Genomic DNA, 25,516 nt, shown 5'->3' on the forward strand with positions numbered 1-25,516 from the left:
TAGCAGAGAGGTGTGAATGACAAAACCTTTTGATGTGTAAGTTCCTTAGAGAAAGATGCTAATCACGGGGTCTATGGGCTTGGTTTCATGTACCTGATTTAATTGATATACGAACCCTGAATGGCAGATGCAGGAAGGAAGACTGTTTGTTTGTATTGTAGCCTTTCCTGTTGTAACCCCAAACACTGGGTTTGCCTGAAGATGTGAATGACCAGAAACATTTGTATTTTGAAGCTATGTGATAAATTTATCAATAGTGAATGTTAATATGATACCAAACGTTGTCTGGGTGACAGGAAGGAGGATATTGTTTTAGTGCACTTATCTCCTTTTGAAATGTAATTTATTTATTGGTATTTTGTAAAATATCCTGATTGGGGCTCAGGGAGGACATGACCCCCTGCTGTACTGTGTGGAAAATTGACATAAAAAGGATGCCTGCGTGCCTCCAGATTGTATTGTATTGTATTGTATTGTATTGTATTGCATTGTATTGTACCATCTTCATTCTGCTGGAACATCTTGCTGTATGCTGTTGCCCCTAGCAATAGGGATGAGTCTTTTTTAAGGCTATTGTTGAGCAAATAAACATCTGCCTCAAGAAGATTGCTTCATCTTGTGACCTACAGGGTTATGCCAAACATAGCCCCGTACTCCGGCTGTCCAGGAAAGCACCTAGCGTCTCCAAGTTCCGCCTTCCGCCAGCTATCGGTAGAGGCCTAGCAAGGATTCGTCAACAGCACACAGGTGTGGTAACGCAGTGTGTCGGCACATACAGAGCAGAACCGTGGTTCCAAACTCCACGGCAGGTTAGGAGTTTGGTGGTGGCAGCATAAACCCGCCCACAGCGCAGTGGCTGGAGTCAGTAACAGGCGGTTACTGACGGTAAGCGGGAATCCCCTATGTGTTCAGGTCCCGTGTGACCTAACCCTCCATTCTGTGCACAGGAGACGGGACGCAAAAGTGGTGAGTGCTTTCGTACGGGACCGTCCTGTCACAGATGAGAATAGGGTATCAAAATAACAAGTGTTGGTTTATTTTGAAAAGACCATTAAAAATAGGATTTTAATTACCTACCGGTAAATCCTTTTCTCGTAGTCCGTAGAGGATGCTGGGGTCCACATTAGTACCATGGGGTATAGACGGGTCCCTTGGGAGCCACGGGCACTTTAAGAGTTTAATAGTGTGGGCTGGCTCCTCCCTCTATGCCCCTCCTACCAGACTCAGTCTAGAAACTGTGCCCGAGGACACGGACATACTTCAAGAGAAGGAAATACACAGATAGAGATGAGATTCACACCAGCTCACACATAACAACAGAAATACAAGCTAACCAGCTTGAAACAAGGCAGCAACAGCTGAACAACAGTACTTAACCAAGTAACAATGCAGTACGTAACCAAGTAACAAGGCAGTACTGAACCAAGTAACAACTGCAGGAAAACAAAGCACTGGGCGGCCACCCAGCATCCTCTACGGAGTACGAGAAAAGGATTTACCGGTAGGTAATTAAAATCCTATTTTCTCTTATGTCCTAGAGGATGCTGGGGTCCACATTAGTACCATGGGGATGAACCAAAGCTCCCAGTACGGGAGGGAGAGCGCGGAGGCTCATGCAGAACCGATTGACCAAACTTTAGGTCCTCAGAGGCCAAAGTATCGAACTTGTAGAACTTAGCAAACGTGTTCGATCCTGACCAAGTAGCCGCTCGGCAAAATTGTAAAGCCAAGACACTCCGGGCAGCCGCCCAGGAAGAACCCACCATACGAGTAGAGTGGGCCTTAACAGATTGTGGACACGGCAAGCCTGCCATAGAATATGCATGCTGGATAGTACACCTGGTCCAGCGAGAAATCGACTGCTTAGAAGCAGGACACCCAATCTTGTTGGGGTCATAAAGGACAAACAGAGCGTCCAACTTTCTGTGACGAGAAGTTCTCTTCACATAAATCTTCAAAGCCCTCACAACATCCAAGGACTTTTAGGTAATTGAGGAGTCAGTAGCCACTGGCACCACAATAGGTTGGTTGATATGAAAAGCCTACACAACCTTCGGAAGAAATTGCTGACGCATTCTGAGCTCAGCTCTATCTTCATGGAAAATCAAGTAGGGGCTCTTGCAGGACAATGCCCCCAATTCTGACACACGTCTAGCAGATGCCAATGCCAATAGTGTGACCGCCTTCCAATTAAGAAACTTGACCTCAACCTCCTGTAAAGGCTCGAACCAATCCGATTGCAGGAACTGCAGCACCATGTTAATATCCCAAGGTGCCGTAGGAGGCACGTGCAGAACCCCTTTCAAGAAAGTCTGAACCTCAGGGAGGGCAGCCAATTGTTTCTGGAAGAAAATGGATAAGGCCGAAATCTGGACTTTTATGGAGCCCAGGCGTAGGCCCACATCCACTCCTGCTTGCAGGAAGAGGAGAAACCGTCCAAGTTGAAACTCCACTGTAGGAAACTTCTTGGATTCACACCAAGACACATACTTTTTCCAAATCCGATGGTAATGTTTTGACGTTACTCCTTTCCTAGCCTGTATCAGGGTAGGAATAACCTTGTTCGGAATGTTCTTCCGAGCTAAGATCTGGCGTTCAACCTCCATGCCGTCAAACGTATCCATGGTAAGTCTTGATAAGCGTACAGCCCCTGTTTCTGAAGGTTCTCTCGAAGAGGAAGAGGCCTCGGATCTCCCAACAGGAACTCCAGAAGATCCGCGTACCAAGCCCTTCTTGGCCAGTCCGGAGCAATGAGGATCGCCTGAACTCTTGTTCTCTTTATTAGTTTGAGAATCCTTGGGATGAGTGGAAGCGGAGGGCACACATACACTGAATTGAACACCCACGGAGTTACCAGGGAATCCACCGCCACTGCCTGTGGGTCCCTCGACCTGGAACAGTACCTCCAAAGCTTCTTGTTGAGGCGGGAGGCCATCATGTCTATTTGAGGCACGGCCCAAAGACTTGTCACCTCTGCGAACACCTCTGGGTGTAGGCCCCACTCTCCTGGATGGAGATTGTGTCTGCTGAGGTAGTCCGTTTCCCAGTTGTCCACTCCCGGAATGAAAATTGCTGACAGCACCACCACGTGCTTTTCCGCCCAGAGGATGATCTTTGTTACCTCTGACATTGCAGCTCTGCTCTTCGTTCCACCTTGTCGGTTTATGTATGCCACTGTCGTTACATTGTCCGACTGAACCTGAATGGCCTGATCTTTTAGAAGATGTGCCGCTTGTAGAAGACCATTGTACACGGCCCTTAGTTCCAGAATGTTTATCAGAAGGATGGATTTCAGACTTGACCACCTTCCTTTGAAGTTTTCCCCTTGGGTGACTGCTTCCCAACCTCTGAGACTTGCATCCGTGGTTAGGAGGATCCAATTCCGAATCCCGAACCTGCAGCCCTCTAGTAGGCGAGAAGATTGCAGCCACCAGAGGAGCGATATTCTGGCTTTCGGTGACAGACGTATTATCTGGTGCATGTGAAGATGAGATCCTGACCATTTGTCCAGGAGATCCAGTTGGAAAGATTATTCATGACATCTTCAAATCTGTAGAGCCTAGTAGGAGGCAACCATCTTCCCCAGAAGGCGAATGCACTGATGAACTGATACCCGGGCTGGCTTCAGGACATCCCAGACCATTGTTTGTATCACCAACGCCTTCTCTTCCGGCAGAATAACCCTCTGAACTTCCGTGTCGAGGATCATCCCCAGGAAGGACAGCCTCCTTGTCGGCTCAAAGTGCAACTTTGTAAGGTTCAGGATCCATCCATGATCCTGGAGCAGCTGAGTTGAGAGAGCAATTCTCTGTAACAGCTTCTCCCTGGAAGATGCTTTTATTAGTAGATCGTCCAGATAAGGAATTATGTTCACACCCTGCTTGCGGAGGAGTAGCATCATCTCCACCATTACCTTGGTGAATACTCTTGGTGCCGTGGAGAGGCCAAACGGCAGCGCTTGGAACTGATAGTGACAGTCCAGCAGCACAAATCTGAGATAAGCCTGATGAGGCGGCCAGATCGGGATGTGAAGGTAGGCATCCTTGATATCCAGAGATACCAGGAATTCCCCTTTCTCCAGACCTGAGATCACCGCTCTCAGAGACTCCATCTTGAATTTGAGTTCCCTCAAGTAGGGGTTCAATGACTTTAGGTTTTATATCGGTCTTACCGAACCGTCCAGTTTCGGTACCACAAACAGGTTTGAGTAATAACCCTTGTGTTGCAGGTGAGGTGGAACTGGGACAGTGACATTTGACGTTAGTAACCTTTGAATGGCTTCCTGTAGGATAACACTTTCTGTCAACGAAGCTGGCAAGCCTGATTTGAAGAATCTGTGAGGTGGGAGTTCTTGAAACTCCAGTCTGTACCCCTGGGTAACAATATCCTGTACCCAGGGATCTAGGCATGAGGATGCCCAAACATGACTGAAATTTCTTAGTCTTGCTCCCACCATCCCGATCTCCAGGCTGGGAAGTCCACTGTCATGCCGAGGATTTTGAGGAAACCCAACCAGGTTGGGGGATTTGGACTTTTTAACTTTAGCGGTCCTAAAGGACTGCATTGCAGACAGAGGATATGATTTCCTAGTCGGTGGTGTAGCAGAGGGAAGAAAAGTTGACTTACCCGCAGTTGCCGTGGAGATCCAGCAATCTAACGCTTCCCCAAACAGGGCCTGACCTGTGAAGGGTGGGTTCTCCACACTCTTCTTGGATTCCGCATCCGCAGATCATTGGTGCAGCCAGAGTCCTCTGCGTGCCGAGATAGCCATGGAAGAAGCCCTCGCGTTCAGGTGTCCAAGGTCTTTCATAGCTTCCACCATGAAACCTGCAGAATCCTGTATGTGATGTAAAAACAATTCAATGTCACTTCTATCCATAGAATCTAACTCCTCTAGTAAAGTGCCTGACCACTTTACTATGGCTTTAGAAATCCATGCACAAGCAATAGTTGGTCTAAAAGCTACGCTATTTGCTGTGTATAAAGATTTGAGTGTAGTCTCAATCTTGCGATCGGCCGGCCCTTCTAAAGCGGTGGACCCAGGGACAGGCAAAACCTCTTTTTTAGACAATCTAGAAACAGAAGCGTCTACTACCGCCGGGTTTTCCCACTTTTTCCTATCCTCCTCAGGGAAAGGAAAAGCAATGAGAACCCTTTTAGGGATCTGGAACTTTTTCTCTGGGTTTTCCCAGGATTTTTCAAACAATGTGTTTAATTCCTTAGATACAGGGAATGTAAGGGAGGATTTCTTATTGTCAGTAAAGTAAGCCTCCTCTACCTGCTCAGGTACCTTATCAGTAATGTGTAAAATGTCCCTTATAGCCGCAATCATGAGTTGCACCCCGTGAGCAAGAGATGCCTCACCCCCCAGTATATCCCCCTCGCCGCCTCCTGTATCAGAGTCGGTATCCGTGTCAACTTGCATTAATTGGGCAAGAGCACGATTTTAGGATATATATCAGAGGTTTTGGATGAGATCGCGGGAGCAGAATACGACAAAACCTCTACAGATCTTCTCAAAACCTGTGTTTCAGTCTCATTATGAGCTATCCTAGATGAAATCTGGGATATCATTCCCTTAATAGAAGCCACCCATGGGGGTTCGGATTCAGAAGGCTGAGACAGTACATTGCATTCCTGAGTACATGGTATAGACTCCTCTGGAGAGGACACTCTGCAGCACAAGATACAGAGACCATAGACATGGTAATGTGAGATATATAACACACACACACACAGGAAATGTCAGACACAATTTCCACCAAGTACCTTCAGAGAGACACAGAGTATAAGGAGCCAGCACACACAGCGCCCCAGTAGGAAGTTATTATGATAAATGACTGGCGCTGACTGAGTAACCTTAATAGATTAAACAGTAAATAACAATTAATAACATTCTCCCCTCCCCTTCTATAACACCCTGGTACCGCAGAGGATAGCTGGAGTTATGAGGAGGGCAGCGCTCCCTGTCAGCGTCTCTTCAGTGTGATCTGCAGGGAGAAAATGGCGCTGGTGAGTGCTGGATCCGCTCTGAGGAGAAGCCCTGCCCCCTGTAATGGCGGGTCTTCCTGCAGTTATGATTTTATACTGGCCTGAGGTGTGTTTGTTGCTAACGGTGGGATTAGCCCCTGTTAGCTCAGTGACCAGTGTTAGGGTATTGCGCTGGCCCAGGGCGCCCCTCACAGCGCTGCACAACTATACCCCTGAGCCCTCCGGAGCGCAGCATCAGTGTTGCGCTCCCACCCTTGTGCCGCCATTCCCGCCCCGCTTACCGGGGCTCCGGTGTCATACTCACCACCGCATCTTCTGGCTCTGTTAGGGGGTGGCGGCAGTGCTGCGGGAGCGAGCGGTCGCCTCGGGGGCTTGCGATCAACACCCTCAGGGGTTCACTGTCCTGTCATCGGAGATAGGAGCCATTAACCTCAAGGATTGGATCCTACTCCCCCCCTAAGTCCCACAAAGCAGCTAGGATGTTGCCAGCAGCATCCCTGTACCTAACAGCTCTTATAAAAATAATAAAACTGTAAAAGCCCCTAGGAGGTCCCCTAGCTGTAACCAGCTCCACCGGGCACATTTTCTAAACTGAGTCTGGTAGGAGGGGCATACAGGGAGGAGCCAGCCCACACTCTCAAACGCTTAAAGTGCTCATGGCTCCCAAGGGACCTATCTATACCCCATGGTACTAAAGTGGATCCCAGCATCCTCTAGGACGTAAGAGAAAACTTCCAAAACTGAAAGCTTTAGATGTCACTGGGGGTACAAGTAGAGCATAGCGGTAGCCTGACGTTCCAATACAGCTCTAGTAAAAATCATAGTGTTCCTTCTGCACTGCATTACACACAGCTGATGTCACTAACACATTCTTATGGTGACCTGAATTAGGTCAAAAAGGTGAAATGGAGTAGCTGTGACATCACTGGCCTCCATATATGAATCAACCAATCAGACTCAGACTAGCCGCTAGTCACTGTCTATTGGTTTAGACAGAGAGGCCCCACCCTCCTGCAGCAGAGGAATGAAGGAGGACATTGCACCAAGAGAAGGACATTGCACCAAGAGGAGGACATTGCACCTAGAGGGGGGCATTGCACCCAGAGTTACATAATGTATAAACACTACAGTTATTTAATGCCTATTAATTATAAGTAAAATACATAATTTTATACATTTATGTCACAGCGGCTTTACTTGCTCTTTAAAGCTTATTAAATTAAATCAATTATGAAATAATTAAAAGCCAAAGAACAGCTTCACAGGAACAGTTTTATACTTTATAAGGTTTACAAGTAGACCTGTCACTGTGAACTAATTTTTATTTTTTCAAAAAGTACATCAAAAACCACCAACAGTGTATCTCCTGCTGCTCACCGGCTCATGCAACGCACAGCTCACAGCAGAGACGAGCAGAACCGCTGATAAATGGTAAAAAAAAACTTTAGAAAAGTTCCACTTTTTCTTTGCCATTCTGCAAGTACAGCATGAGAAATCATTTAAAGCCAGACAACGTACCTACCCCCACCAAATCCTCAACCAGACCAGAGACGGGCAATGGGGGCTGCTTTCCTCTCTAATAACACACCCCTTGGCTATCTTTGGGAAATTATTTCAAGAAGATTGTGCAGGTTACACCAAAGCATGCTGCCAAAAGGGGCGTGTCTGGCTCCGCCCAAGGGACAGGTCTAGCTCTGCCTGTGGGCGGATCTAGTACACTCAGGGGCATGTCCAGTATAAGGGACTATTGAACACACTAGTGTTGTGGCAAGCAGTCCATAGACTGTCACTTTCTTTATTCAGTACATTTTCACTGTCCTGCACTGATGCTGATGTGAGCTGGGTGCTGCGGAAGCAGGCCCACCTTTGGCTCCAGGCCCCATAGGAACATCACCTCCTGCACCCAGTGAGGGCTAACAGAGCAGTATGTAAAAATGCATTAATGCCCCCGCCACCATGGGGCTTGGTCAGTGTCGGACTGGGGCATGTAGGGCCCACTGGGGGAATGCAGTGGTAGGGGCCCATGTTTAGAGGTGTGGCCAGTCTGCAGAGGGGGTGTGGCCTGTCACCTCATTGGTTTGACCAACGATTAGAGAGTGCAACGTCTGGGCCTTTTCATAAATATATACAGTAAATTCAGCTGCTGCATGCATGATAATGTACCAGATTAATCACAGATTAATAACAGCAATGCACTGTAGAAAATATACCATAGTCCAGTATACGGTAACATATGTATAATGTATAATTCAAGTGCACAGTCTGGAACCTGATCCTTAGAGCAGGAGGTGGCCACCCAGGCAGTGGGGCCCACCGGTAGTTTCCCTGTACCCCTGTGGGCCAGTCCAAGCCTGGGCTTGGTGATTGCAATTATATCCACAGACAGTACAACTGCACCAACTGCTGTCGCTAAGAAGGTAGCACACATTATTAATAAAAATATAACGCCTTTGCTTATAATTTTGAAAGCTATAACTACAAGTAATTGTAATGACAAAAGCCATGCGTCCTTTTTATAAATAAGCCAGCTCCTTTTTGTGATATATCTGATATTTCATTCATGTTCCAGGAACAAATTCATGACCTTCGTACACAGAGCTAATTGGTATGCAGGACATTCCTGCCACGTTTTATTGCGTGATGTACTACCAAAGATTGACATCGGAAACAGTGACATAATGAGGCAATAACTTTTAATTAAGGAAATGTTTAACCCAACCTCCACTTGAGCTTTCAATTTAGAAATAATTAATTACATATATCGCGTATATGTGAAAACCTAATTCCAAACAGTGGGAGATAATTAACCTACACGCAGCAACAAGGAGTGTATGTAATTAGCACGGGGAAGGTATGCTCCGTTTGTTGGGTTTAATTTGCTTATAGAAACAATTCCATATGGCGTTAGAGAATATGTCAATAGCGAGAATGTTTGTTAATGGAGTGTGGAACGGTCACTGCGCAGAGCAATTACCTGGTTATGGTCCAGTGTAGCATGTGAGAGAGCCCATAATCCAGAGCAACCAATTAGAAAGTTGCTTTCATGATCCATCTTGCATTACATCCTATGAAGCAAACTGCTTATTGGATGCTGAGAGTTGCTGCATGTTTGCATTAGTGATGAGCGGGTTCGGTTCGTCGGAATCCAAACCCGCCCGAACTTCACCTTTTTTTGAACGGTCCGAACAACTCGGATCCTCCCGCCTTGCTCGGTTAACCCGAGCGCGCTCGAACGTCATCATCCCGCTGTCAGATTCTCGCGAGATTCGTATTCTATATAAGGAGCCGCGCGTCGCCTCCATTTTTCACTCGTGCATTGGAGATGATCGTGAGAGGACGTGGCTGGCGTCCTCTCAGTTTCTATGTTCAGGGGGCTGCAAATATCTGTGCTCAGTGTGCTGCAAATATCTGTGCTCAGTGTGCTGCAAATATCTACGTTCTCTGCCTGAAAAAAGCTCCATATCTGTGCTCAGTGTACTGCAAATATCTGTGCTCACACTGCTTTATTGTGGGGACTGGGGACCACCAGTATTATATAGGAGGAGTACAGTGCAGAGTTTTGCTGACCAGTGACCACCAGTATTATACGTTCTCTGCCTGAAAAAAGCTCCATATCTGTGCTCAGTGTGCTGCAAATATCTGTGCTCACACTGCTTTATTGTGGGGACTGGGGACCACCAGTATTATATAGGAGGAGTACAGTGCAGAGTTTTGCTGACCAGTGACCAGTGACCACCAGTATTATACGTTCTCTGCCTGAAAAACGCTCCATATCTGTGCTCAGTTTGCTGCAAATATGTGTGCTCACACTGCTTTATTGTGGTGACTGGGGACCACCAGTATAATATCGGAGGAGTACAGTGCAGAGTTTTGCTGACCAGTGACCACCAGTATTATACGTTCTCTGCCTGAAAAACGCTCCATATCTGTGCTGCATTGTAGTATATATAGTAGGAGTACAGTGCATAATTTTGCTGACCACCAGTATATAATATATAGCAGTACGGTACAGTAGGCCACTGCTTTACCTACCTCTGTGTCGTCAAGTATACTATCCATCCATACCTGTGGTGCATTTCAGTTTTGCACAGTTTTCTGACCACCAGTATATAATATATAGCAGTACGGTACAGTAGGCCACTGCTCTACCTACCTCTGTGTCGTCAAGTATACTATCCATCCATACCTGTGGTGCATTTCAGTTTTGCACAGTTTGCTGACCACCAGTATGTAATATATAGCAGTACGGTACAGTAGGCCACTGCTCTACCTACCTCTGTGTCGTCAAGTATACTATCCATCCATACCTGTGGTGCATTTCAGTTTTGCACAGTTTGCTGACCACCAGTATATAATATATAGCAGTACGGTACAGTAGGCCACTGCTCTACCTACCTCTGTGTCGGCAAGTATACTATCCATCCATACCTGTGGTGCATTTCAGTTTTGCACAGTTTGCTGACCACCAGTATATAATATATAGCAGTACGGTACAGTAGGCCACTGCTCTACCTACCTCTGTGTCGTCAAGTATACTATCCATCCATACCTGTGGTGCATTTCAGTTTTGCACAGTTTGCTGACCACCAGTATATAATATATAGCAGTACGGTACAGTAGGCCACTGCTCTACCTACCTCTGTGTCATCAAGTATACTATCCATCCATACCTGTGGTGCATTTCAGTTTTGCACAGTTTGCTGACCACCAGTATATAATATATAGCAGTACGGTACAGAAGGCCACTGCTCTACCTACCTCTGTGTCATCAAGTATACTATCCATCCATACCTGTGGTGCATTTAAGTTGTGCGCAGTATATATATAGTAGTAGGACAGTGCATAATTTTGCTGACCACCAGTATATAATATATAGCAGTACGGTACAGTAGTCCGCTGCTCTACCTCTGTGTCGTCAAGTATATTATCCATCCATACCTGTGGTGCATTTTAGTTGTGCGCAGTACTATACTATACTGTTTGGGGACTATTTTTTTAAATCTGTCATCCTGTCTGATACTGCAGTGATACTCCTAGATGGGCCAGTTGTTTGTGTCGGCCACTTGGATCGCTTAGCTTAGTCACACAGCGACCTTGGTGCACCTCTTTTTTTCTTTGCATCATGTGCTGTTTGGGGACTATTTTTTTTAAATCTGCCATCCTGTCTGACACTGCAGTGACACTCCTAGATGGGCCAGGTGTTCGTGTCGGCCACTTGGGTCGCTTAGCTTAGTCACACAGCGACCTTGGTGCACCTCTTTTTATCTTTGCATCATGTGCTGTTTGGGGACTATTTATTTAAATCTGCCATCCTGTCTGACACTGCAGTGACACTCCTAGATGGGTCAGGTGTTTGTGTCGGCCACTTGGGTCGCTTAGCTTAGTCACACAGCTACCTCATTGCACCTCTTTTTTTCTTTGCATCATGTGCTGTTTGGGGACTATTTTTTTAAATCTGCCATCCTGTCTGACACTGCAGTGACACTCCTAGATAGGCCAGGTGTTTGTGTCGGCCACTTGGGTCGCTTAGCTTAGTCACACAGCGACCTTGGTGCACCTCTTTTTATCTTTGCATCATGTGCTGTTTAGGGACTATTTTTTTAAATCTGCCATCCTGTCTGACACTGCAGTGACACTCCTAGATGGGCCAGGTGTTTGTGTCGGCCACTTGGGTCGCTTAGCTTAGTCACACAGCTACCTCATTGCACCTCTTTTTTTCTTTGCATCATGTGCTGTTTGGGGACTATTTTTTGAAGTGCCATCCTGTCTGACACTGCAGTGCCACTCATAGATGAGCCAGGTGTTTGTGTCGGCCACTTGTGTCGCTTAGCTTAGCCATCCAGCGACCTCGGTGCAAATTTTAGGACTAAAAATAATATTGTGAGGTGTTCAGAATAGACTGGAAATGAGTGGAAATTATGGTTATTGAGGTTCATAATACTATGGGATCAAAATGACCCCCAAATTCTATGATTTAAGCTGTTTTTGAGGGGTTTTTGTAAAAAAACACCCGAATCCGACAAAAAAATTTCAGGGAGATTTTGACAAAACGTGTCCGAATCCAAAACACGGCCGCGGAACCGAATCCAAGACCAAAAAAAAAATTCCGGGGGCACATCACTAGTTTGCACTGAATAAATAAATAGGATTTTAATTACCTACCGGTAAATCCTTTTCTCGTAGTCCGTAGAGGATGCTGGGGTCCACATTAGTACCATGGGGTATAGACGGGTCCACTAGGAGCCACTGGCACCTTAAGAGTTTAATAGTGTGGGCTGGCTCCTCCCTCTATGCCCCTCCTACCAGACTCAGTCTAGAACCTGTGCCCGAGGAGGGGAGGCGGTCAAGATCCTGCTGGACGGGATCCCGTCGGTCGAAATACCGACGCCGGAATCCTGACCAGCACAATCCCGACATATTCTCCCTCCGTGGGTGTCCCCGACACCCACAGAGGGAGAATATAATAGTGTGCCGAGCGTAGCGAGGCACCGTGCCCGCAGCGTGGCGAGCGAAGCAAGCCCGCGAGGGTCCGCATTCCGCTCGCCACCCCTGTCGGGATTGTGTGGTCGGGATTCCGGCGTCAGTATTTCGACCGCCGGGATCCCGTCCAGTGGGATTTAGTACTGATCCCCCGAGGAGACGGACAACTTCGAGAGTAGGATTTTACACAGATAGTGGCGAGATTCACACCAGCTCACACAAACAAGGCAAACCAAGCTAACTAGCTAGAAAAAAAACTCAGCAACAGCTGAATAACATTACTGAACCAAGTAATAACGCAGTACGTAACTAAGAACCAAGCAGTACTGAACCAAGTAACCACTGCAGCAGAACAAAGCGCTGGGCAGGCACCCAGCATCCTTTACGGACTACGAGAAAAGGATTTACCGGTAGGTAATTAAAATCCTATTTTCTCTTATGTCCTAGAGGATGCTGGGGTCCACATTAGTACCATGGGGATGTATCAAAGCTCCCAGAACGGGAGTGAGAGCGCGGAAGCTCCTGCAGAACTGATTGGTCATGCAGTGAGAATAGTGGGGATGGCGGTAGTAAACGAAATGGGGGAGAAGTTGGGGGGAGGGTAAGAGCAGGCGGTAAGGTTACTAACATGGGTACTAAAAGGGATTTTACCAAAGCACTAACCAATGACGATTACAGGTCATCCTTGCCACATAAGGTGAAAGATGTCCCTAACGCAAGGGAAAATACTTATCTTAGTTGTATGTATGTAAACGCCAGAAGCATTACTGGTAAAAAGGGTGAACTAGAAATACTTGCAGCAAGCAAACAGTATGATATTATAGGCATTACTGAAACTTGGTGGGATGAATCTCATGATTGGACAGTCAATCTAGAGGGCTATATACTGTTTAGGAGAGACAGACTAAATAAAAAGGGTGGAGGGGTGTGTCTGTACGTAAAGCCGTTTTTAAAACCTAATATATGGGAAGATATTCAGGAGGCGACTGTAGACACTGTTGAGACATTATGGGTAGAAATTGCATGCGGGGAAAAAGGAATAAAAAAGTTAGTATTGGGTGTATGCTATAGGCCGCCTGGTATCAACGCATCTGATGATGAATTGTTACTAAAGCAAATTGAAAGAGCAGCAGGAGTAGGAGACATAGTAGTGATGGGAGATTTTAACTATCCAGAGATAAACTGGAAAAACGATTCATGTGATACTGCTAGGGGCAATATGTTTTTAAACACACTAAATGATAACTACTTAGTCCAACTAATTGAGGAACCAACTAGGTACAATGCAATCTTAGACCTGGTATTAACAAACAATGGGGATTTGGTATCAGGTATTATAGTAGGGGAACCCATAGGAAACAGCGACCACAATATGGTCACATTCAATATCAGTTTCTACAAACAGCCCTATACTGGCTCAACTAGGACTTTAATCTTTAGCAAAGCAAATTTTGAAAAGATGAGGGTATTTTTCAGGGATATTGAATGGGAAGGTTTGTTTTTAGGAAAAAATACTACGGAGAAATGGGAGGTACTAAAATTCCTGCTAGCTAAAAATACACTCAAATATATTCCTATGAGTAGCAAAAAAGGGAATAAAAATCATAAACCGATGTGGCTTAACAAAAAGATTAAGGAATTTATGGGCAAGAAAAGGCGAGCATTTAAAAAATACAAATCTGACGGGGAAGCAGAGTCATTTCAGCACTATAAGGAATGTAACAAAAATTGCAAAAAGGAAATAAGAGCGGCTAAAGTAGAAACTGAAAAACTAGTAGCAAAGGAAAGCAAAGCGAATCCCAAAAAATTCTTTAAATACATTAATAGCAAGAGATTAAAGAAGGAGAGTATAGGCCCTTTAAAAGACAAGTTGGGAGTCTTAAGCAAAAATGATAATGACATAGCGGACACACTAAATTAATTTTTTTTAACAGTATTCACTAGAGAGGACCCAATTCAGGGACTGACACACAATCTCAATAATGAGAATATCACACTGATAGGTACTTATTTAAGCGAGGAAGTAGTCTGTGACCGATTAAAACATTTAAAGATTAATAAATCACCAGGGCCCGATGGTATTCATCCAAGGGTTCTAATGGAGCTTCACTCTGAACTGGCAAAACCGCTATCTTTGAGGATTCAGTTATATCAGGTATGGTTCCCAAAGACTGGCGTATAGCGGAAGTAGTGCCTATATTCAAAAAGGGAAGTAAAGCTGAACCAGGTAATTATAGACCAGTTAGTCTTACATCTATAGTGGGGAAAGTATTGGAAGGTATTCTAAGAGATAGTATTCAGAAGTTCCTTGAAACCAATAAGGTCATTAAAAGGAATCAACGTGGGTTTATGAAGGACAGATCCTGTCAAACCAACTTACTTGGCTTTTATGAAACAGTAAGCGCAAACCTAGATCAGGGTAAAGACGTGGATGTAATCTTTTTAGACTTTGCCAAAGCGTTCGATACTGTACCACACATGAGACTTATCTACAAGCTACAAGAATCAGGGCTAGGAAGCACAATATGCACTTGGGTCAAAAACTGGTTAGATAATAGGAAGCAGCGCGTTGTGGCTAATGGATCTTTTTCAACTTGGACTGAAGTGTTAAGTGGTGTGCCGCAAGGCTCAGTATTAGGACCGCTATTGTTCAATATTTTCATTAACGACCTAACAGAAGGTCTAGAGCAGGGGTGGCCAACCAGTCAGAGACAAAGAGCCCCAAAAAATGTGTTAGGTGCGTCAAAGAGCCGACTTCGAGCCGAAAGCGCACATGCAAAAATGGGGTGTGGCCTTGTGCCTTCTAGGCCATGCCCCTGGTATAAAATACATTGAAAAAGCCAGATACAACATAAAATACATTGAACAAAAGCCACTTCCACATAAAATAATTGTAAAAGCCAGATCCACATAATATATATATATAAAAGATCCAGATTCACATAATACACTTCAGCTCCCCCATGTGTCACTCCAACCAGCCCCCTCTTGTCACTCCAACCAGCACCCTCTTGTCACTTCAGCCAGCACCCTGCTGTCACTTCAGCCAGCACCCTGCTGTCACTTCAGCCAGCACCCTCATGTGTCACTTCAGCTTCCCCCAATTCATGCCACTGCAGCAACCCCTTATGTGTCCTCTGTAAGCAGGTGGGTGTCTCATCTCTAGTATTTGGCTCCCTCAGTTCTAAGTCCCCGTAGTGCTGCTACGTGTTTTTCTGGAGAGCAGTGGTTACCGGATCTGTTGTGGTCACGTGACTTTGTGTGTTAGGAGCCACATTTGAAGAAAGAAAGAGCCACATGTGGCTCAAGAGCCACAGGTTGGCCACCGCTGGTCTAGAGAGCATGGTGTCAATTTTTGCAGATGATACCAAATTGTGTAAGGCTATAAATACAGAGGAGGATGCCGAGTCTCTTCAGAACGACTTAGTTAAATTAGAAGCATGGGCAGCCAAATGGAGAATGCGCTTCAACACAGACAAGTGTAAGGTAATGCACTGTGGTAACAAGAACAAAAATTACACCTACCTACTAAATGGGGTAAAATTAGGGGATTCTGTACTGGAAAAGGACTTAGGTGTCCTCATAGATAGCAAGCTAAGCAGTAGTACCCAAAGTAGGACTGCAGCAAAGAAGGCTAATAAGATATTAGCATGCATAAAACGGGGTATTGATGCTAGGGACGAGAGTATTATACTCCCGTTATATAAATCACTAGTGAGGCCACACCTTGAATACTGTGTACAATTCTGGGCACCGTACTACAAAAAGGATATCCTGGAGCTTGAAAAGGTACAGAGGAGGGCAACCAAACTAATTAAGGGCATGGAGACGATGGAATACAAGGAAAGGCTTGAAAGACTAGGCATGTTTACATTGGAAAAGCGGAGACTAAGAGGGGATATGATCAACATCTACAAATATATAAGGGGACAATACACAGAGCTTGCGCGGGACCTGTTTTTGGTTAGATCAACACAGAGGACTCGTGGACACTCGCTCAGGTTAGAGGAGAGGAGATTCCGCACAATACGGCGTAAAGGCTTTTTCACGGTAAGGACAATACGTGTTTGGAATTCCCTGCCCGAGGGAGTTGTAATGGCGGAATCTGTCAACACCTTTAAGAATGGGTTAGATAAATTCCTATTGGATAAGGATATCCAGGGGTATGGTGCATAGTCATGCATTATAGTTACTATAAATAGGGATAAAATGCAATGGCTGACAGCAGCATCAGTCAGAAATTTTAGTCAAATCATCATGCATAGGACACCACAAATAGGTTGAACTCGATGGACAATTGTCTTTTTTCAACCTCAGATACTATGTTACTATGATTGACCAAACTTTAGGTCCTCAGCGGCCAAAGTATCAAACTTGTAGAACTTAGCAAACGTGTTCGACCCATACCAAGTAGCCGCTCGGCAAAGCTGTAAAGCCGAGACACCCCCCCTGGGCAGCCACCCAGGAAGAACCCACCTTACGAGTAGAGTGGGCCTTAACAGATTTTGGACATGGCGGTCCTGCCGTAGAATACGCATGCTGGATAGTGAACCTGATCCAGCGAGAGATCGCCTGCTTAGAAGCAGGACACACAAGTTTCTTGGGATCATACAGGACAGACAGAGTCCAATTTTCTGTGACGTGCTGTCCTCTTCACATAGATTTTCAGAGCCCTTAGGCTTACAACATCAAGGACTTTGACGGAATTGAGTAGTCAGTAGCAACTGGCACCACAATAGGCTGGTTGATATGAAAAGCCGACACAACCTTTGGAAGGAACTGCTGACGAGTCCGGAGCTCAGGTCTATCTTCATGGAAGATCAAATAGGGGCTTTTACAAGACAAAGCCCCCAACTCCAACACACGTCAAGCAGAAGCTAAGGCCAACAAAGTGACAGCCTTCCACGTGAGAAACTTGACTTCAACCTCCTGTAGAGGCTCGAACCAATTCAATTGGAGGAACTAACACCACGTTATTAAGATCCCAAGGTGCCGTAGGCGGTACAAAGGGAAGCTGGATGTGCAGAACCCCTTTCAAAAAAGTCTGAACCTCAGGGAGGGAAGCCAGCTGTTTCTGGAAGAAAATGTATAAGGCCGAAATCTGGACCTTTACGGATCCCAACCTCAGGCCCATATCCACATCTGCTTGCAGGAAGAGGTGAAACCGTCCCAGTTGAAACTCCACTGTAGGAAACTTCTTGGATTCACACCAAGATACATACTTTTTCCAAATGCGATGGTAATGTTTAGACGTTACTCCTTTCCTAGCCTGTATCAGGGTAAGGATAACCTTGTTTGGAATGCCTTTCTGAGCTAAATCTGGCGTTCAACCTCCATGCCGTCAAACGTAGCCACAGTAAGTCTTGATAAGCGAACGGCCCCTGTTGTAACAGGTCCCCCCGAAGAGGAAGAGGCCTCGGATCTTCCAGCAGTAGACCCAGAAGATCTGCGTACCAAGCCCTTCTTGGGCAGTCCGGAGCAATGAGGATTGCCTGAACTCTTGTTCTCCTTATGAGCTTTAGAATCCTTGGAATGAGTGAAAGTGGAGGAAACACGTACACAGTCTGGAACACTCACGGAGACACCAGCGCGTCCACCACCACTGCTTGTGGGTCTCTCGACCTGGAGCAATACCTCTAAAAGCTTCTTGTTGAGGTGGGAGGCCATCATGTCTATCTGAGGAACCTCCCAAAGATGTGTCAATTCCGTGAACACCTCCGGATGGAGGCCCCACTCTCCTGGCCCTCCAGAAGGTGAGACATTTGTAGCCACCAGAGGAGCGAAATCCTTGCTTTCGGCGACAGATGTATCCTCAGGTGCATATGTAGATGAGACCCCAACCACTTGTCTAGGAGATCCAGTTGGAAGGATCGAGCATGAAATCTTCCGTACTGTAGAGCCTCGTAGGATGCAACCATCTTCCCCAGAAGGTGAATGCACTGATGAATCGATACCCGGGCTGGCTTCAGGATATCCCGGACCATTGTTTGAATCACCAACGCTTTTTCCTCCGGTAGAAACACCCTCTGCACTTCCGTGTCGAGGATCATCCCCAAATGTGACTTCGGAAGGTTCAGGATCCAACCATGTTCCCTGAGCAGACGAGTCGTGAGAGCAATGGAGTGCAACAAGGTCTCCCTGGTCGATGCCTTTATCAGCAGATCGTCCAGATATGGAATTATGTTCACTCCCTGTCTGCGGAGGAGAACCATCATTTCTGCCATCACCTTGGTGAACACCCTCGGTGCCGTGGAGAGACCGAATGGCAGTGCCTGAAACTGATAGTGACTGTCTAACAGTGCAAACCTGAGATAAGCCTGGTGTGGCGACCAAATCGGAATGTGGAGGTACGCATCGTTGATATCCAGGGATACCAGAAACTCTCCCTCCTCCAGACCTGAGATCACCGCTCTCAGAGAGTCCATTTTGAACCTGAACTCCCTCAGATAAGGGTTTAACGATTTCAAGTTCAAAATCGGTCTGACCGAACCATCCGGTTTTGGTGCCACGAAAAGGTTTGAATAGTAACCCTTGTTTTGCATATGCGGTGGAACTGTAACAATGACCGCTGACCTGTCCAATATTTGAATGGCTTCCTGTAGGACAGCTCTGTCTGTCAGTAAAACTGGCAAGCCTGATTTGAAGAATCAGTGAGGCGGGAGTTCTTGAAACTCCAGTCTATACCCCTGGGATACAATATCCTGTACCCAGGGGTCCAGACCGGACGACACCCAGACGTGGCTGAAACGTCTGAGCCTCGCACCCACCAGACCATCCTCCAGGCTGTGCGGTCCACCGTCATGCTGAGGATTTTGAGTAACCAGAAGCAGGCTTCTGGTCCTGGGAGCCTGCAGGTGCAGGTTTTTGGGATTTTGCATGCCCACCTCTCAAGAAAGTGGTAGAGGCCTTGGACTTTTTGTCTTAGCGGTCCGAAAGGACTGCGATGCAGATGAAGAAAAAGGGTTTCTTCATAGAAGGTGTAGCTGAGGGAAAAAAAGGTGACTTACCCGTGGTTGCCGTGGAAATCCACGCATGCAACGCTTCCCCAAATAGAGCCTGAACTGTGTAGAGTAGGTTCTCCACACTTCTCCTGGATTCCGCGTCTGCCGACCATTGGCGTAGCCAGAGTCCCCTGCGAGCTGAGACAGACATGGAAGATATCCGTGCATTCAGCGTACCCAGGTCCTTCATGGATTCCACCATGAACCCCGCAGAATCCTGTATGTTACGTAAAAACAGTTCAATGTCACTTCTATCCATTGTATCTAAGTCTTCTAGTAACGTGCCTGACCACTTTACTATAGCTTTTGAGATCCATGCACAGGCAATAGTAGGCCTTAACGCCACCCCTGAAGCAGTGTATATGGATTTGAGCGTAGTGTCAATTTTACGATCAGCTGGTTCTTTTACTGCGGTAGATCCAGGGACAGGTAAAACCACCTTTATTCCCATCTTTTTCTATCCTCCTCCGGGAAGGGAAAAGCAACCAGAACCCTCTTGGGGATCTGGAATTTTTTCTCCGGGGGTTTCCCAGGATTTTTGAAATAAAGCATTTCATTGTTTAGACGCAGGAAAGGTTAGCGAGGCTTTCTTATTGTCTGTGAAGTAAGCCTCCTCAACCTGCTCAGGTGGTGTGTCAGTAATGTTTAACACATCTCTAATGGCCTCAATCATGAGCTGCATCCCCTTAGCCAGAGATGCCGCCCCCCTCAGCACATCCCCATCACCGTCTGCCGTGTCAGAGTCGGTATCCGTGTCATCTTGCATAATCTGGGTAAGTACACGTTTCTTTGGGAATTTGCTATGGGATTGAGAAGGAATAGGAACAGAACCTGACCAAACACCCATAGAATTCCTTAAAACCTGAGTTTCCATCTCAGTATGAGCTACCCTAGTAGAGATCTGAGAGATCATTCCCTTAATAGAAGTCAGCCATTCTGGCTCTTTAACAGGAATCTGAGACAATACATTACATTCCTGGGCACATGGAATGGATTCCTGTGGGGATGAAACGTCCTCTCAGCATAAGACACAGAATTCCTGGACATGACTATGTGAGAAAACATACACCCACACACACAGGAAAATGTCAGACACGGTTTCCCCCAAGTACCTTCAGAGAAACACAGAGCTTGGAGCCAGCACACACACAGCGCTTCCCTAGGTATAAATAATACAAATACCGGGCGCTGACTGTGTACTTTAATAAGACTACACAGTAATTATACAGCCTCCCCCCCTTCTACAACCCCCTGGTACCGCACACAGGATAGCTGGAGTCATGTGGAGGAACAGCTCTCCCTGTCAGCGTCTCTGTAGCTGGATCTGCAGGGAGGAAAATAGTGCTGAACGCTGCTGGGTCCGCTCTGAGGAGAAGCTCCGCCCCCTGAAACATGTCGCTGCTTCCCGCATTTTACATCTTTATACTGGCCTGAGGTATGGTGCTGGCAGCGTTACCGAGGTTCCTGCCAGCCTGAATGACCAGTGTAGGGTATAGGCGCTGGCTCAGGGCGCGCCTCATAGTGCCGCACTGTGTACCGCTGTGCCTCCGGAGCGCAGTTAGTACTGCGCTCCCACCCTGTTGCCACCATCTCCACACCGGCTCCCTGCTTGCCGGGGCGCCGGTGACTCACTCGCCACCGGAATCTTCTGGCTCTGTTAGGGGGTGGTGGCATGCTGCGGGAGTGAGCGGTCGCCTGGGGCGGCTAACGACTATCACCCTCAGAAGCTCAGTGTCCTGGCAGCGGAGATAGTGGCCAATAACCTCTCAGGGTTGGACACTACTCCCCCCCCCCACCCCCCTAAGTCCTACGAAGCAGGGAGGCTGATGCCAGCAGCCTCCCTGTGCCTAACTCTAATAAAAACAATAAAACTAGAAAAACTCCTATGGAGCTCCCCTAGCTGTGACCGGCTCCTCCGGGCACATTTTCTAAGTCTGGTAGGAGGGTCATAGAGGGAGGAGCCAGCCCACACTATTAAACTCTTAAAGTGCCAGTGGCTCCTAGTGGACCCGTCTATACCCCATGGTACTAATGTGGACCCCAGCATCCTCTAGGACGTAAGAGAAATGTAAATTGCAATTTTAGCCATTAGACCTTCACAGATTGGGGGTAATTCCAAGTTGATCGCAGCAGGAATTTAGTTAGCAATTGGGCAAAACCATGTGCACTGCAGGGGAGGCAGATTTAACATGTGCAGAGAGAGTTAGATTTGGGTGGGTTATTTTATTTCTGTGCAGGGTAAATACTGGCTGCTTTATTTTTACACTGCAAATTAGATTGCAGATTGAACACACCACACCCAAATCTAACTCTCTCTGCACATGTTATATCTGCCTCCCCTGCAGTGCACATGGTTTTGCCCAATTGCTAACTAAATTCCTGCTGCGATCAACTTGGAATTACCCCCATTATCTCTTACACTGCTCATTTTCATGAGTATCGTTACCAGGGTTACGGAAACTTTTTCTAATGATAACGTTCTAAAAATGGTTAATAAAATGTGTGCTGGAATGTAAATAAAGCATAACCTATTACCAGAAAAGGTAAAGACATTCAGCGCTAAGAACTAATTGAATGTATATTGGAAAATTTATTAAGAACATACATCATCAATTTCATACATAATTAATATATACTGTTGCAACAGGTATTTAAAAAATATTGAAAATATGTGGTATAAGAACCCACAATAAAAATATAGGGCCAAAAAACAACACTGCTAATTAGTGTAAAAATCTTGAAATGTTGGGTATATTTCGAGATGTATAATGAGAAGCCTTATCCTAGGGAAAATGGTTTTGTTGTACGGTGTTACCAGTTCACTGTAGTGAGTCCTCCAGTCGGTTAGCACTCCGTAGAAAAGGAGATCCTCTCACTTGTTTAGATATGTCCCGTGCTGGTACTGATGAGGGAATTGGACCGTAGCAAGGTCCTGATGTAATTATCTTCCCAGAAATTGTCCTTTAAGGATCACCGTTCCCAATTTTCGGATAGCAGGCAAATCATGTAATATAAAGGTCCCAGTCTTATCACCAACGCGTTTCACTGCTAGCGCAGCTTTTTCAAGACCTTGAATAAGCTGCGCTAGCAGTGAAACGCGTTGGTGATAAGACTGGGACCTTTATATTACATGATTTGCCTGCTATCCGAAAATTGGGAACGGTGATCCTTAAAGGACAATTTCTGGGAAGATAATTACATCAGGACCTTGCTACGGTCCAATTCCCTCATCAGTACCAGCACGGGACATATCTAAACAAGTGAGAGGATCTCCTTTTCTACGGAGTGCTAACCGACTGGAGGACTCACTACAGTGAACTGGTAACACCGTACAACAAAACCATTTTCCCTAGGATAAGGCTTCTCATTATACATCTCGAAATATACCCAGCATTTCAAGATTTTTACACTAATTAGCAGTGTTGTTTTTTGGCCCTATATTTTTATTGTGGGTTCTTATACCACATATTTTCAATATTTTTTAAATACCTGTTGCAACAGTATATATTAATTATGTATGAAATTGATGATGTATGTTCTTAATAAATTTTCCAATATACATTCAATTAGTTCTTAGCGCTGAATGTCTTTACCTTTTCTGTTCTATTCAAGGGTCTAACTAGCCCTTTTTATTCAGCAGCTTGAGGATTTATAACACCTGTCAGCGCCAATCTACCTAGGTAGTTTTTTCCGCACATAACCTATTACCAAAAGGGTAACAAGGCCCTACACCAGCCTTTTTCAACTGGTGTGCCGCGACCAGTTGCTGAGTGTGCCGCCGCTCGCCGCACGGACCCGATCACTGCCGCCAGTAAGAGCTGTCACCCGCCCCGCCGCACGGACCCGCTCACTGCCGCCATTAAGAGCGGTCACCGGCGCCACCCGCCCCCGCTGCACGGACCCGCTCTCACTGTCAGATCTCCGCACGCCGCCGCCCGCCTGCCTCACAGACCTGCAGCATCCTGTTCATATCCATTCCGCAGAGTCAGCCGGACCGTGACCTATGACTCACCATAGGTCACGGTCCGGCTGTCTCTGCGCCCGCCCACTCACACGCTGCTCTGCTTGCTGATCCGTGGTGAGTTCCAGGCACTCCTCACCGCTATATATTATAAGGGGGAACTGGTGTGTGGAATTACTAAGGGGGGGGGGGGGGCTGGTAAGGGGGAAGCTGGTGTGTGGAATTACTAAGGGGGGGGGGAGCTGGTAAGGGGGAAGCTGGTGTGTGGAATTACTAAAGGGGGGGGAGCTTTTAAGAGGGAAGCTGGTGTGTGGAATTACTAAGGGGGGGGGCTGGTAAGGGGGAAGCTGGTGTGTGGAATTACTAAGGGGGGGGGGGCTGGTAAGGGGGAAGCTGGTGTGTGGAATTACTAAGGGGGGGGGAGCTGGTAAAGGGGAGCTGGTGTGTGGAATTACTAAGGGGGGAGCTGGTAAAGGGGAGCTGGTGTGTGGAATTACTAAGGGGGGGGAGCTGGTAAGGGGGAAGCTGGTGTGTGGAATTACTATTTGGGGCATGTGTGTGGAATTACTAAGTGGGGGAGCTGATGTGTGGAAATATGAGGGCATGTATGGGGCATTACTTGGGGGGTTGGCGGTGTGTGGCATTACTGGGGGGCAGGTGTGTTGCATTAAAACAACCGATGGTGTGCCTTGGCAATTTTGAAATCTTGTTTAGTGTGCCACGAGTTTAAAAAGGTTGAAAATCACTGCCCTACACAATCTACAGACACTCCTTTGTGTATTATTGTAGTGCAAATTTATACTGACCTCAACTTTTCTTTTTTTTTTGTTAAGAGATAAAATTTTGGTTTGTTACTGACAGCGGGTTACACTGAACCCGACCAGCTGTGTGCATGATTATGTAGTGCCGTCATTGCACCACATGGTCTAGGATTCCCACCATGTGAACTCCTCTCCGCCAAGTACATCTTCACTTGTTTTGTTTCAACTTATTTAATGAAGTTTAAATAAAAAATGAAAAATGGCCACTAGATACCTGTTCAGATCCCGGTGGATGATGGGATAGGTCAGGTTATGCAGATATTCCATTCCTTTGGCAACATCCACGGCGATAATTAGCTTTGACTGCAAGTCAAGATTTCTGCAATAAAGAAGCATGCACAAATTAAATAGTCACATTCTGTATTCAGGTGCAATTTGTTGAGGCATGACGGACCCACCAGGGAATGTAGTGGTAAGGGGTGTGGCTAGCTACCTGAGGGGGTGTGGCCAGCCATTACAGATAGACTTGGCCAACCACTAGATAAGACATAGTCAGCCTACAGGGAACAGGGCCCCTTTATAAAGGACAAGGGTGTGTCAGGACCGCCATCTTTGATTGGCAGGAGGGCTAATCTTGGTGTACTTTCCATAGAAAGGAACCAAGCACACAAGTTCACCCATGGTCCTGCTCCACCAAGTTACTGACCCACTAGCAGAGTAATAATATATAATTTGAGTGCAAAGCCTGGAACCTGGCCCACTACAGGAGGGAGTGCTTTCCTTAGACAGTGGGGCCCTCCAGGGATTTTCCCGGTATACCGGTGGGCCAGTCCGCCCCTGGATAAAATAACATATGATGGCATAAAACTTTATTTTTCAAAAGCAGTGAATAACCCATTCCCATTTATACTAGCGCAGAGAATATCAATAAATAAGTTCAAGCTTTAACTATATGTCTTATTATATTTTTTAATATTAAGGAAGACAGTCTCAGTGCTCCTTATATTGTATTCTGAGATATTCAACTTTGCTATACCGAGAAGTATTATAGTTTATTACTACAAAATTACATATAAGTTATTAGCCATTTTATATATGTTCCCTAATCTGCCCTTTTCCACAGACTCTAATGCCAGCGGTATCTGCCAGCTAGCAGGAGGAAGAAGAAAGATTAAGTAGGATTCTAGTCAGTTTGAAAAGAAAGATTGGCTTGGCCATTGTAGCTTTAATGAGAAGAAAGGAAAGAGTATTGCTATGGGCAATCATATTTAGAACCTTTAGTAAATTTACCCCAATTAGTTTTTTAATAGCTAAAACTCATT

At 46.1% G+C, this 25,516-nt stretch overlaps 1 protein-coding gene across 4 annotated transcripts in view; it reads right to left on the reverse strand.

Moving 5' to 3' along the window:
• TNNI3K (TNNI3 interacting kinase) overlaps positions 1 to 25,516 on the reverse strand; it is a 308,028-nt gene that overhangs the window by 177,028 nt on the left and 105,484 nt on the right. For all 4 annotated transcript variants that reach the window (XM_063939083.1, XM_063939082.1, XM_063939084.1 and 1 more), the window contains one exon: positions 24,469 to 24,573. In XM_063939083.1, the coding sequence (XP_063795153.1) occupies positions 24,469 to 24,573 (105 nt within the window). The remainder of the gene's footprint in view (positions 1 to 24,468; positions 24,574 to 25,516) is intronic.

Source organism: Pseudophryne corroboree, chromosome 9 (assembly GCF_028390025.1).
Source record: "Pseudophryne corroboree isolate aPseCor3 chromosome 9, aPseCor3.hap2, whole genome shotgun sequence".
Lineage (NCBI taxonomy): Eukaryota > Metazoa > Chordata > Amphibia > Anura > Myobatrachidae > Pseudophryne > Pseudophryne corroboree.